Genomic DNA, 14,208 nt, shown 5'->3' with positions numbered 1-14,208 from the left:
GACAGGCCCAGCGAGATACAAAAACACCAGCTGTTTCCGTGGATACTGACTACCCCAACCCTACATTTCTCTACATTTGAGATAAAAACCACCCTCATTTTTTCCCCACCCACCCACAGTGGTATGGCAGAAGGACAGAATGACAGAAAGCAAGAAAGCGTGCCTAGGCAAGCTGCCAGAGAGAGCTGGGAAGCTACAGACTCAACATGGAGGGACAGCAACCATCTCTGCCAACTGTGCCCACAGGCCTTCTAACGGGTGAGGGAGATACCAGCCAATGAGGGGCACTGAAATAGGCAAACATTCTCCCCACCAACTCCGGAGCAATAGCGAACCATGTTCTTACACAGTAGATGCCCTGATTACAGCCTGATTGCTAGGAGGATGGGGGGAAGAACAGCCTACGAGTCACATACCTGTGAGTCCCATACCACCTACCTGCTTTCATTCCAAATACCTCCCAAGAGCAAATTTGGGGGGGGTGGGCTGACAAAGGGAGCCTGCCCCAACTGGGCCTGGGGAGTTGGCAGGTATGGGAGATTTGGGAACAGGAAGGGGCATTTGTTCCTTACTCTGTTTTTCCAAAGCTTTTTGCTTTTTCACTTCCTGGTGCTTGTTCCACAATTCTACCCCAGAAGCAATGTAAGCAGGAGAGAAAGACAGACAGAGTCAGAGGCTGGTCAGACAGAATGGAAACCCACCCACCCAAGCTGATTCAGTCTCAGGCACAGGATTACAAATCAAGAGATAAAAAGAGATCTTTGTTGGGGGGGGGGGTTAAAAATCAAGAGATCTAGTGCCTTCCATCCCCACTCATGAACTAAAGACTCTAAATTCCTAGCCTGAACCCAAAAGTGGTAGGAAGAACCCTGCGGAACACTGGAGATGGCGCTGCCTTCGCTCACGCTCCTCCATCTTGGCATGAAGAAACTGACGCCTCTGGAGGCTGGAGTACTTTGCTCAAGATCACGTCACTTAGGACCAGTTTAAACTTCCATCATGCCCTGCTATCTCTGCCAAATGAGCTGGGCAACGACAATTTTAAAAGATTTCAGACAAGACAGATGATCACCTCAAGCAGCCAAAGGGGTTCAGAAGCATGAGTACCAATCTGTGTGATTTGCTGGACTGGACAGAGGCCACTCAGGCAGGCAGTCAGCATCCCTCCTTGCCTCTACCAAAAAAATCTGATTCACCCTCAGAATCAGCATCTGCCCTGCCAAGTGACCCATTCTTAGCCAGTCATGGGGAAAAACGCTTCCAGTAAAGGTGACAGAGAACGTGAAATACTCAAGAATAGCATCTTTGTTGGGGTAAAGAAGAGAGAATACTGATGATAGATTCTTTTCCTGGAAGAACCTGAGTATATCTACTTAATCAGATCTCCTACTAGTTTCCCAGATGAGGAGGTAGAGACCCGGAGAGAGGAAGTGGTTTTCCCAAAGTCTCATTCCCAGCTGGAAACAGATATGGGACTAAAACCCCAGGCCTTCAGACTTGTGCTTGGGGGCCTTTTCTAAAACGTGGCATCAGACAGGAGGAAGGCAGGGGTGACGGCCTCTAGGACACTGTTCTAATGGCTTAGAGAAGGGGAGCTCCCCAACGAAGGAAACTGGTGCCTCATCCTCATTTATGGGAACACAAAACAACTGCTAATGGTATGGCAAAGAAGGACCCGTTAGAAGCATCCTGCCCGCAGAAACAGAATCAGACAAAGAAAGACGCACAACCTAAATGACTCAAGGTCAAGTACAGAGAGAATCAAATGCAGGTGCCACCCAGAGAGCTCACTAAAGAACGGCCTTAGAGGGAATGGAGAAACACTGCACACAAACAAGCTCTTTATCAAGTCCAGGAAGGAGAGGGTTAAAGAAAAGCTGATTCAGAAATCTATACCTTGAGGTCTAGAGCCCAGGGAAACAGGGTTGCTGGACACCCCCCAGAGAAGCAAATTTGAGGGTAGTGTCATGGCTGGATGGAGGTAAACTGGCCCAGATAATCATAATTTTATAGACCAAAGATGTATCTATAAACTTCCTTACAGCTTCCAGGAGCTCACATGGCTCTCCACTGTGAAGAAATTCAGACATAAATAAAAAGAGGCACCAGGAACAGAGCTCAGACTCCCTTTACTTAGAAGGCCTCACTGGCCTTCTAAGCAAAACCTCCTTCCTTCCTTTAAGATGTAGGTTGGGCGGGGGGGCGAGTAAAGGTAGCGTAAGGGATAAAGAAGTGCAAAGAAACACCATCAGAAATGGACGCAGACCTGTCTCCCTCTCTAGAAAGCAAAGCATGGGGGAAAGAAAGGCAGGATTCCGGATGAATTGAAAGGAGGGAGAGGTATTTAAGAAGCCACAACCCTCCCTCCACCACACCAAACACAGTGATACATACCAACAGATGCTACAAAATTTTCTTCCTTTAAACTTCTGGTGTCTAGTTCTCTGGGACCCTTTCCTGCAGCACTTGGTGCCCGAGGTCCCAGCTGGGGAACTCTCAGCTGTGCCATGGCCTTTGGGTCCCCCCGCCCGGACAGGCCAGGATCCTTGCCGACTGGGGTATTGACACTCTCTGTTGGACTTTTCTTCCGCTTGTCTGGTTCTAGGAAAAGATCAAATAGAGGAAGAGGTTGAAACAGACACAGTGAGTGGGAATCGAGCTATGGGAGTGAGGTGGGAGAAGAAAGTCTACAGGAGGATGGAGAACGGAAAAAATGCAAGGAAAGAAAAGTGGATGTCTTATTTTTCGTGACTGGAAAGTACCCACTATAGACAAACGTGCATTAAAAAAATAAATCCCAAAGTCTGATAGGAAGCAAGCTTGACCCTGAGGAACTTGTAAAAGAATGAGTTCCCTTTCCTCGTAATCAGTGGGAGAGCTGTGGATGGCACTGGCCCAGCCAGTGGGATCCCTACCTTTGCTATAGTAGTGGGTCTGGGCAATCTCCAGAAGCCCAAAGATGCTGGCCATACCCCCCAGACCCGCGTGGGCGTAGGACTGCTCCAGGCTGAGCACCGTGCACTTGAGCAGGTCTAGCATCCCCTTGTATACCTTCCGACTGACCTCCTGCAACGATAAGCCAGGGCCTAGTGTTGGCAAAACTGCCTTCGGTGTCCAGGTCCTTCTTCCCACTGATGCCAGCGCCCCTCGCCCCCAGACACTGACCACGTCGGGGATGGCGTCCTGCCGGGCATCGTCCTCTGACTGCACTGAGCGGTTCAGCTTGCTCAGGACAAAGACTCGCAGCTGCTCGCTCTCCAGCAGCCGACGCACCTTTTTCATGTTGAGCCAGCCAACGCCCTGGCCATCCAGCACGCTGTGGACCACCTCCTTCAGGAACTGCTGGTTCTCACTATGGGGTCCACACACCACCTCTGCGGTCATCAGCTTCTGTGCGGAGCACCCCCCAACCCTGACCCACTGGCCTTCGCCAGACTAGATGCTTGCCTCCAGGGGCGGAACACAAACCAAGTCATCGGACGTCCAAGTCCCCTGCACCCCCTGTCCCCCCCACCCCCCTGCGTACCCAGCACTGCGGTTCCATTCTCCTCGCCGGCGTGGGCTACTACCTTCGCGCGAGGAGTCAGTCAGAAAGGGCAGTGCGCGTAAGACCTGACTTCGTCTGCCCAGCTGGGAGGTGCTCTCCCACTCCTGAGCAACCCTAGAGGGCGGCATAGGAATCGCTACCTCTATCGCAGAACTTTGGAAACAGCCCAGCCATTTATTACCTAGAATTGCTGGATCGACCCTGAGGTGATGGAGGCTCTCTTTTCACTGTTGGGCTGTGTTTAATAACAGATGACTTCTGGTCCACTAAGGCCCTCCTGTTTCCTATAGCCAGGAAGGTAGGAATGACAGACATCACTACTGTGGTCCCGCTGCCTGTGTCAGCACCGCCCTGGGGAGCCATGTTCCACACCCACTCCCCAGAAGGGCTGGGCGAGGGTGGCCCCGGGCCATCACACATAGGTCGAAACCAGCCATGGCAATGTGGAGGAGGTGGGGATGGAGACTCAGGCCACTCCACATGCACCAGCAGCGCCCCACGGGCAAGCACGGGCGTCACGGGGGAGGGGCAAGGCAGGTCACTCATGGGACACTGCTTGCTCCGTGCGGAGGATGGCCCTCAGGCAGGCACGGAAGATGCTAGGAAAAAAAAAAAGATCATGCACAGCTCACGGGCAAGACCCACCTTCACCACTCCCGGGGCCGGCTTCAGTAACAATCTCCATTAGAGTATTTAGCCCAAATACTGGGACACAAAATACACAGTTAGTAGGTGCACCGTGATACCACAACCCCTGTTCCCCTCAATGGAGCTGTATGTCAGACCACCTGAAGATTCTCCCAAAGCTTAGTGCACATAACCGTAGTTCTCAGGCACCTCAGAGCTGGAAGCCAAGAGATCAGGAAACCACCAAGGCTCTAGGAAAGACCGTCCTTAGGGCTATGGTCTCTAAAAGCCAGGGGCAGGGTAAATGACACGAGGGACCTTCAGGTACTGAACAGGCACATGCATGAAAGAGGGACTGCTGGTTTTCATGAAACATCTTGCACGGGGGTCCAGAGGGCCTGCCAGTAGGCCGAGAGAGGAGACCCATCTTGCAGATGCTGTCATGGGAAGTGGGGTGGGGGTGTGAGGCCGGAGGCGGATGGGAGCGAGAGGGGCAGCAGATGAGTGAGGCATCCGCATGCGATGAAGGCATTTCAACCGCTTTCCTCCCCAACTACATCACATGAAGCCAGTGACTAACCCTCTTCCTAAGCTACTGAGTTGTGTGTGGATTTGTGCCACAGTGCTAGTTAGCCCCCTACACCTCTAGCTATCACGTCTCTTTGCCCACCTACCCTATGTTCCCATCCCCATCAGAGTACACTCCTTTGATTGCCGGAGTTTTTAATCACTGGGGAGAGAAGTCAGTTAAAATATATATGGAGCTCTTCTCACTATGCTCTCTACTGTAATTAAATATTTCAGCCCAATAGCTAGAGAAAACAAACGTCAAGAGAGTAAATTCCGAAGAGCCCTTCAGACCCTCCAAGCTCACAAACGAAAATCAAATAAGGTCATAACTGTTCTTAGAAGCCAACCAGTACTACCTGGCCCACCCACAGGGCCCATCGACGTGAAGTCAAAGTGAGAGGCTTCTTGGCTCTGTAAACAGTGCCAGGCTCTCGCAACCATCCCCCGGCGGGCCAGCTCCCTGGGACAGAGCCCTCCTCTGCTCATGCAGCAAGAAGCCGGCAGATGATTGGTGGCAGCTCATGACCCCTTATGGATCGCCCCAGAAGCAGTTATGGCACAGCCGCTGGTATCCTAAATGACACAGCAGAGCCTCCTCTCCAGCTACAGAGACCATTCCCATCTGAAAACCAGTCAGAGCCCATCATGTGCAGTGAAAGCCATGAGAAGCGGTATGAGGGGCCACAGCCAGATCAAATGAGCCATCATACGCAGGGTTCCTGACAAGCACCCGTAGGCCTGAGATATCTCCCGGAGAATCCTGGTTCGGCGGAAGGAGGGCTGCAGTTACCTTTCAGACTGGGGAAGGGTGTGGTCTTCTCTCGCGCACCTTTGGTGGGCAGTGTGAGGTTTGAAAGACTGAAGCTCGTACTGTGGTTTCGATATAGGCTGCCTGTCAAGGGGAGGGTGTGAGAGCGATGAGTTAGGAGCACAGAGAATCAAAGCTGATGAATGCACCATCAGCTCCATCTTCTTCCTTTTCAAGCACAGCCCCGGTACCTCTGATCTACCACAGAAAAGACCAAGTCTGTAATTTAGGGCAACCAAAGGGGCAGCTGCCAGGATTGTTCAAAATCCAGTAACAACTTTCTCTGACCACCTCCCCTGGTAACAGCCAAGTCTCTCACCAACTGCTAGCTCGGTGTGAAAGCTGACTTTATGCACTTTTGGTCAGATGTTGACGCTGCCCTTACCTGGCTTCTGAAAAAACTCAGTCATAATTATTCCTGATGCTGGCTCTCTCCGGTCCCTGGTCTGTCCTTAATCTTTAACTGACACCACCCCGCATTTCCGGCCATATTCTCTAGGCACAAAAGTCAACCTCATATACATTCCTCATACAGATTTCCAAGTGTGTTCATGGAAAAAGTCCTTCACCAGGCAAAAAAGGTATTAGATACAGAACCCAAATCCAATTTGACCATTGTATTTCCACAAAATATAGAGACGTTTAAGACGACTCTCAGTTGACTGCTATCTTACCTGAGATAGACTGAAACCTCCGGGGAGAGAGACTAATCTGTCCCTGTCCTTTACTGTCCTCCCTGGAAAATACCTTATTCATTGTCACCCGAACAAGCTGGACTGAGGCTCGATACCAACAGTCCAGCCCTACACCTGAGGTTCTAAGCAGCATCCACCATGGCCAGGCTCTATTGCAGACCAAACGGGACAGAGACAGGAGAGCTGAAGGCACTTACTGGCAAAAGACATGATGCCCCCGAAGCCCTCGGTGCTGTTGTTGGAGATGGTGGAGGTGGGTGAGCTTGCGCGAGAGTCGGACTCTGCCTCGGAGTCGCTTGCCAGTTTCAAGCTGTTGGGCCGCAGCAGCTTTTGAGCCCTTGAATGCACAGTGGCACCTGTGAGCCCCAGGCAAGGGTACCTAGTCTTGGGAGTGTGGGCCTGGCCTGCACTGCCATCATGGCTCCCTTCCCACAACTCGTATATGCCTAGATCAAAGCACCAGCCTGGGACAGAGAGCAACCAGAGCATTTGGACTTCTCCAACTATCTGATTAACCCTCACCCGGGGTCCACTGCAGTGCGGTCCTTCAGTCACCCATCTAGAAGGAATCCCCAGGCTCTCACCGATTGCCATTGACATGTTGGCTGAATCGGGGAGTGTAACTTTCCCCCTGCTCATCATCATCTTCCTCAGGGGGAAGGCCATACTGGGGCTCGAAGTATGGATTGTCATAGGTTCGCCGGCGCACTGACCCCTCTCCGATTTCTGTCTGGCGCCTGTCCGTGTTCGATTTGCCCATGCTGGGAGGCACGGCAGAGAGAGGCTTGGAGACGCCTACTGCTGCCTTATCATCCACCTCCGTTGAATCAGCAGGTTCCTAAAGGGCACATTAAATAAAAACTAGTCACCTGGTGCCCAGCAATACCTTCCTGTATTCTCAGATTAGCAGGGCCAAGCCAGGCCTATCAGGTTCCCATCTCCTATCCTAAGGGAATGAGAGAGAGAAGATCTCTGTGACACCCCTGGTGTCTGTGCCCACAAACTATGCAAGGGGGGAATCTTAGCTAAGTCCTGAACAAAGCCCAATGAGCTCCTTCTGTGTCTCCTAGGCTCTACGCGAGGAAGAATGTGAAGCGGCAAATTAACAGCTTCCGCCTCGACTTTCTGACAGAAGTGCAGCCCACGTGCCCAGTAACAGCTCGCACTCATCCACCCTTCCAAGTCGCCACGCACAGCATTAGCTCCATGGATGACGGTGCTGGGGCTACTGCTGGCGGTGATGCTGGAGCGCAGAGGCGGGTTTTCCTGAGAGTTCTCGCTTTCCGGGCCTGCTTCCTCAGATTCCTTCTGGTTCTGCAGCTCATCGATCTTCACCTCGCTGGCATCCCCCAGCGCCGCGTGCGTCAATGGATCCACATCTGCCGAAACCAAGGGGGCAGGTACAGACCGCACGGTCCCAGAGCCCCAAACACTGCCCGGAGCGAGCCAGTGTCCCCAAGTACACTTACTGGGAGTATCACCATTGATGTCACACTTCATCATTTCACTGACAAAGTCACCAAGGGAGGAGTAAGAAGAGCTTGAGTCATCATAATCCATACTATCGCTGCCACTGAAGAGTGAAGAGCCCAAAAATAGAAACAAAAATAAAAATACAATGGAAGGAAAGGGAAGGGAAAAAGAATCAGTGATCAGCATTAGGAAAAATAAAAAAGCAAGGACTCTCATACACACACACACACACAGGAGTATTACTCAGCCATAAAAAAGAATGAAATCTTGCCATCTGCAACAACATGGATAGAACCAGAGTATAATACTAAGTGAAATACGTCAGGGAAAGAAAAATACCATATGATTTCACCCATATGCAGAATTTAAGAAACAAAACAATCAAACAAAGGAAAAAAAAAAAGACAAACCAAGAAAGGAATTCTTAGAATTTTTTTTTTTAAGGTTTTTATTTATTTATTTGATAGATCACAATTAGACAGACAGGCAGGCAGGGAAAGACAGAGAGAGGAGGAAGCAGGCTCCCCGCTGAGCAGGGAGTCCAATGCCCGGCTTGATCCCAAGACCCTGAGATCATGCATGACCTGAGCCAAAGGCAAAGGCTTTAACCCACTGAGCCACCCAGGCTCCCCAGAAAGAAATTCTTAATACAGAACAAACTGATGGCTACTGGAGGGGAGGAGGGTGGAGGGTGGAACAGGTGATGAGAATTAGAGTATATTTATCACAATAAGCACTGACTAATGTGTCGAATTGCTGAATCACTGTATTGTACACCTGAAACTAATATAATGCTATATGTTAACTACAATGAAATTAAAATTTAAAACTTTTTAAAAAGGGGGGGGTGCCTGGGTGGCTCAGTTGGTTAAGGGTCCAACTTTTGATTTCTGGCTCAGGTCATGATTTCGGGGTCGGGGATCAAGCCCCACTCTGCTAACTGCAGAGTCTGCTTCTCCTCCTCTCCCTCTGCCCCTCCATGTGCTCTTTCTCTCTCTCTCTCAAATGAATAAATAAATCTTAAAAAAAAAAAAAAAAAAAAAACCCTGGGGAAAAAAAAAAGAGGAGTGCTCTTAACTCGAGGCCAGGAAACAAGATAAAATAAGTAAGCTAACACAAAACAATTAATAAAAATATAACCACAGCTTCAAAGACCAAAATCTAAGTCCTACAAGGCTTTGCCACTGTGCTCAATAAAGGCCAGTGAGCGCCTCCTTTGTACCTTAAAAATCGGTTCTGCCGCTCACCTGTCATCAGTGGGCTCAGAGTCAGAGTCGCGCTCTGGGGGCACGCTCAGTGCCTCGGCCAGCTGGGAGTTGCTATCATAGACTCGATAATGGATGGGCTGTAGCTGATGGGCATACCACTTCGGCTTGTCACCAATCAGGGCTGGATCAAACATGTCTACCCAAAGAGAAAGAACAGAGTTAGCAACAAGGAGGAAAAAAATAAAACAAGAAGAGCATAAAAGAAAGATAGGAAAAAGTCTGAAGCCAAACGGGAATGGAAGGGGCAGGTCAAAGCTGCCCCAAAGAAAAGGCAAAGGGAAGGGCCATCAGGGGACAAAGGCAGAAGGTGGGGCAGGTGCGCTCACTGTTGTGGATTCGCTGGAAGGCGTAGTTGGTGGGGTTCAGGATCCATTCTCCGAAGTACTCCACGGCCTGAGTTCTGGCCAGCTTCTCTGCAAAAGGAGTCTGCCGGGGACGTGAGGCTAGAAAGGAGCCAGCCTGAAAAGCTACCACGGGCCGAGGGAAGAGACGCAGGGTACGTGTGTGCATCTGGAAGCCCTGCAGCACGTTGGGGGAGTTGAAGAAACGGACCATGGCCACTCTGGGGAAGAAGGGGATGGTGAGATGATCCGAGTCCCGCACCCTGCACCGTAAGGACGACTGCAGTCTGAGGTATCAGACCACCTCCCCAAGCCAGCACTTCACAGGGAGAACGATCTTAAACAAGCATTAATCTCTCTGCACTCAAGGTCTAAAAGGCCTGAGAGTATGAGGAACCAGAACTTCTCTTTGCTTTCACTAAGGTGGCACATGCAGCTACTGATAGAGCAGAACCCAGTTGAAGAGCATGTGATTATCCAGTCAACTTGGTCGTACCTCGTTGCAACATCCACAGAATCCACATCATTGCCATAGATGAGTGGGTTGAATTCAGTGGAAGGTGTGGACTGCAGGTCGTTAGAAGGCCTTCCCAAGAGAAGGGGGATCTCTTGGCCTTCGTGGAATTTTTCCAGATTGAGGATGGGCTGGGTGTTGAGACTCATGCTGGCAAGGGCCTGTGGAACAACAGGAAATCCCCTATGGAGCGCAGCAGATTCCTGGGTAGCTAGGCAGTCATCCCCTAGAAAGAGTCTTTGACATAAGAATCCAAATACTTTAACCTTCAGAAGATAATCTGAATTATACAGGCTTTCAGTTTAAGCCAACCTGGCTCAAGGCAACTTAATCAAATATGGAACCCAGGGCAATAGTTTCCAAATTTATTTTAGTCATGAAATGTTTTTCAGTCTAGACCAGCAATGCTTCTTAAATATTAACGAGCACAGGAGTCACCTGGGAATATTGTTAAAAATGCAGATTCTGGTTCAATATATCTGGGGTGATTCCGCACTTTTAACAACCACAGGCAATGGTAATGCTCCTGGTCCGTGAATCACATTTCAAGTAGCAGGGGTAAGAACACAGGAGTAATGAGCCCAGGGATCTTAACTCCTATAAACATTTGAAGTACAATTCTACATATCAACCTCTCCATCTTATTAGCCATACTAACACAATCATCAAGAACGGAAACACAGCAAAGGCAGGCAGAGAACTGTCTCAACTTGCAATCCTCACCAGTCCCGGCAGTAACAAGACACTGTATTACATCAGTGGGGATGAAGCAAGTGAGAGGGAGAGGGATGCTACAGAATGACCCATTTGAGCCCAGACAGATATCTAGAGGTACTGCTGAACAGCTAAGACAACACAGAGGTTCCTAAAGACCCTTCAAATGAGAACAAGGATTCCTATAAAGAAATATGGAGCTGTCTACTGGTGGTCCTACATAACACATACAAGAGGAAGAAGAAATGGGGCCCTGCCACATGTTACCTTCAGGTACTGTGCTCGGCATGCAGAAGAGGAAGAAAATCAATCAATGAAAAATTTATTGAAAGGATTACTCAAGAGAGGAATTTTTGAAGAAAGCATTTACAGGGACCTAGGGATCAATTCAAAAGGAAAATATGAAAGGAGTCAGATAGTCCAAATGACTAGCTCCTTCCTTACAAGACAGACAGAATGCCCTAAGGCCATAAAGAATGGCAGACATGAGGGGCGTCTGTGTGGCTCAGTGGGCTGAATGTCCAACTCTTGGTTTCGGCTCAGGCCATGATCACAGGGTTGTGAGATCGAGTCCCAAATTAGGCGCTGAAATCACTGGGGTGTCTGCTTGAGATTCTCTTCCTGTGCTCCTCCCCCTCCCCATGTACACTTTCTCTCAAACTAAATAAATCTTTAAAAAAATATATATATAAAAGCCCTTTTTGAGATTCATCCTGATACCCAGAAATGGGACACACCTCTTCTTAGCTAAGAAAATCTAATCCACTTGACCTCTGAAAGGAAAGTGGCTCTTAGAACAGCTACAGCCTCCAGGCCGCCCTAGAGTAGCCACTGCTCCCTTCCTTTTCTTCTCTCTTCACCCACCTGCTTCAGATGCTTCTTCAGCTCTAATGATTCTGGTTCTGGCAGGGTTGGGAGCACTTCTGCATTGGTGGGGGCAATCACCTGCAACAGAAAAACAAAAAAAGGCATGACCTTGGAATTAATTACTCAGGAGTTACTCTTACATAGAGGAGGTAACAAAAATAGTAAGTTGTATACATGGTATTTTCACCCATATGTGAGTATGTATATCATATATAGACATATATTTAAAATACACACATACGTAAATAAAAAGAAATACACCTCGGTGTTACTAGTGACTATCTCTACATGCTAGTGCTGTGGTTTTTATTTATTTATACTTATTTGGATTTTTAAAGTTTTACAATGAACACATATAAGGGTTACTGCTGAAGTCTGAATGTACTCGTGCCACAGAATATTAATATGCATTTTAAGTCTGCATTGAAAGACACTTTCTCACTAGAAACCATAGCCCAGGAGAACCATCAGGTGAGCTACACTGTATGTCGTGTTCCCACGATCACAACCGCCTTACTGCTCCCAGATGCAGGGCAGCACTTCACTCCGGCAAAACTAAATCTGACACTCCTTTGAGTTCTAACCAGGGCATATTAAGCCAATAAAGCAAAAGCTAAGCATTTAAAAGAATTGTTTCAATGAGTCACACAAGAGAAATCACCTAACTGAGGACCTTCCTGGGAAGGATCTAGAAAAAGAAAACACAATCCTTTTCTAGAATCTATAGTTCCTCGGCCAAGAACCTCACCCTATTGCTGTCCAGATCCACCAGCCATACGTCATCAGGCATTTTGAAGTCCAGCTTGTAGAGGAAGAAGCTGGCAGGGACCCCGATGATGTATGGAGTTGGAGCCAACAGCAGCTGTAGGAAGAAAAAAGAGGGTAAGAAACAAAAACTAAATCTATTCCAATCACTTAAAGAATCAGAATCTTTTTAGATAAGGAAATCCAGATCCATAATCTCTTTTCCAAAACTCTTGAGGGTAGGTGTGTTTCTGTATTCACAAGTTTTCAGATTTTAGAGAGGTAATAGTGTATATTCTGTACATTATATAACACTTACAACAGTGTAGCCAGAAACCTATAATTATTAGCATTTACTTTTAAAAAATTTTTTTCATTTATTCATGGGCGGGGGGGCTTGAGCAGGGAGGAATGGCAGGCAGAGGGAGAAGCAGGCTCCCCACTGAGCGGGGAGCCTGACATGGGGCTCGATCCCAGGACCCTGGGATCATGACCTGAGCAGAAGGCAAATGCTTAACCGACTGAGCCATCCAGGCGTCCCAACATTTACTTTGAAAGTAAAAACCAAAAATAACACAAGTTTTGACATCAAATCAGTTCAAGTTAGGTCATGGTTTACGGACCTATAAGTTATTATAAGGGAAGGAAGATGAGTACTGATTTACAACTTCTCAGCACTGATCTCCCTCAGAGCTGGACAGAGCTGGAAAGTAGAGGTGACAAAGCCAGAAAGCACCTGCACTCACCTGTTCTGCCGATGCCATGCAGGTGGGCAGCAGTGGGATTACAGGAAACATATACTCCAGTGGGTAGATCATCGCCACAAATGCCATCACAGACATGGAGAGGGCATTGTAATCTCGGGACTGTAGCACCACCTGCCGCAAGCCATCCCACAAGGATGGTTCAACAACAAGAATAACAGGGATGAGAAAACAGTTTCCAGCGCTACCATTTAATTTCCATCTCACCACACACAGGGCTCCACGAACACAGCTTTCACAGTGATCTCTGCCCCATGCCTTACCTTCCTGGTTCTTGTTCCCCCCAAATTCCAGGACCACTCATCGGAACAGAACTACTGATATTTCCGGAGAATTAGGTCAGTCTAGTTAAGGATAATTCAACTGAGTGGCAGACCCTCTGAATACATTCCACTGAGAGTACCTTAATCCAGCCCACAACTAGAGGGTGCCTCCTGTATACCTGGCATATGTTACCTTCTAGGGACAAAAAGATGAAAAAGATGTAGGCTCTGTCCTTAAAGGTCTAGAAAGCTGGCTCTCTCACCTTGTGCTCTAAGAGGATGCAGGTTAGCACCTGAAGACAGGCATCCACACCCAGAAGTTCCAAGGGAAGGTGCAGTGGGAAATCCACCAGGGTGAATCGAGAAGGGTCTGGAAGAGCAAAGGTCAGAGCTTGTTGGAGCTCCTGGGGTAGGACCTCAATGTCTACTCGCTTCTGCCCAGAGACGGGCACTGGGGAACGAAGCAATCGATAGATCCAGGCCTCAATCTCTCGAAGGTCATGAAGAAGGGCACTTGACTTCTCCTCCACTAGCAATGATCCAGTAAAGATGCGCCACATAGTGTCCCTGAGGAGCAGACAGCAGGAAACAGACACATAAGCACCAGGAGCTGATACCCTACTGCAACACAATACAGTAGCCACACAGTAAAAATGATATCGGAAAAGCCCGATCTTGGGCTCAGCTAGGGCTGGAGGGTATATCCAAGAGAACAAATGTAAAAATGTATACATAGGAGGACTTATATTCCTGCCTGCATGAAACATCGAACTCCAAACATTATTATGTTAGGCAGTCTAACTCTGTAGCACTTTTTCCTTAGACAGGACTAATACAATATGCTTAAAGAGGTGTATGAAGGACCGCAGGCTATGTTTTTTGATGATTGACCGATTTCTTTTCTTTTAACAAAAATTTATTCTTAAACGTACAAAACGGTCTAAGACATCACTTCATTCTAGCCATACGAAGGACCTCAGGCTTCAGAGGAAATTTCCTGCCCCTCACAGACC

General features: G+C 48.5%; 1 protein-coding gene across 50 annotated transcripts in view; it reads right to left on the bottom strand.

The window, feature by feature from the left end:
- The window catches only part of MADD (MAP kinase activating death domain), a 39,792-nt gene that overhangs the window by 20,406 nt on the left and 5,178 nt on the right, over positions 1-14,208 (bottom strand). For 7 of the 50 annotated variants that reach the window (XM_082747466.1, XM_082747462.1, XM_082747493.1 and 4 more), the window contains exons 4-19: positions 13,459-13,762; positions 12,915-13,046; positions 12,173-12,286; positions 11,422-11,502; positions 9,826-10,004; positions 9,315-9,550; positions 8,968-9,124; positions 7,717-7,820; positions 7,442-7,626; positions 6,832-7,085; positions 6,445-6,584; positions 5,535-5,636; positions 3,729-3,831; positions 3,166-3,352; positions 2,916-3,066; positions 2,395-2,601 (exon numbers count right to left, since the gene is read on the bottom strand). In XM_082747466.1, the coding sequence (XP_082603592.1) occupies positions 2,395-2,601; positions 2,916-3,066; positions 3,166-3,352; positions 3,729-3,831; positions 5,535-5,636; positions 6,445-6,584; positions 6,832-7,085; positions 7,442-7,626; positions 7,717-7,820; positions 8,968-9,124; positions 9,315-9,550; positions 9,826-10,004; positions 11,422-11,502; positions 12,173-12,286; positions 12,915-13,046; positions 13,459-13,762 (2,636 nt within the window). Of the gene's footprint in view, positions 1-572; positions 627-2,394; positions 2,602-2,915; positions 3,067-3,165; positions 3,353-3,728; positions 3,832-4,192; positions 4,253-5,534; positions 5,637-6,444; positions 6,585-6,831; positions 7,086-7,441; positions 7,627-7,716; positions 7,821-8,967; positions 9,125-9,314; positions 9,551-9,825; positions 10,005-11,421; positions 11,503-12,172; positions 12,287-12,914; positions 13,047-13,458; positions 13,763-14,208 lie in introns of all 50 variants that reach the window. The other 43 variants (XM_082747483.1, XM_082747494.1, XM_082747508.1 and 40 more) reach the window with 12 other exon arrangements.

The sequence above is a fragment of the Mustela nivalis genome, assembly GCF_964662115.1.
Source record: "Mustela nivalis genome assembly, chromosome: 9".
NCBI classification, from domain to species: Eukaryota; Metazoa; Chordata; class Mammalia; order Carnivora; family Mustelidae; genus Mustela; species Mustela nivalis.
This window is presented reverse-complemented; position numbering and strand designations above follow the sequence as displayed.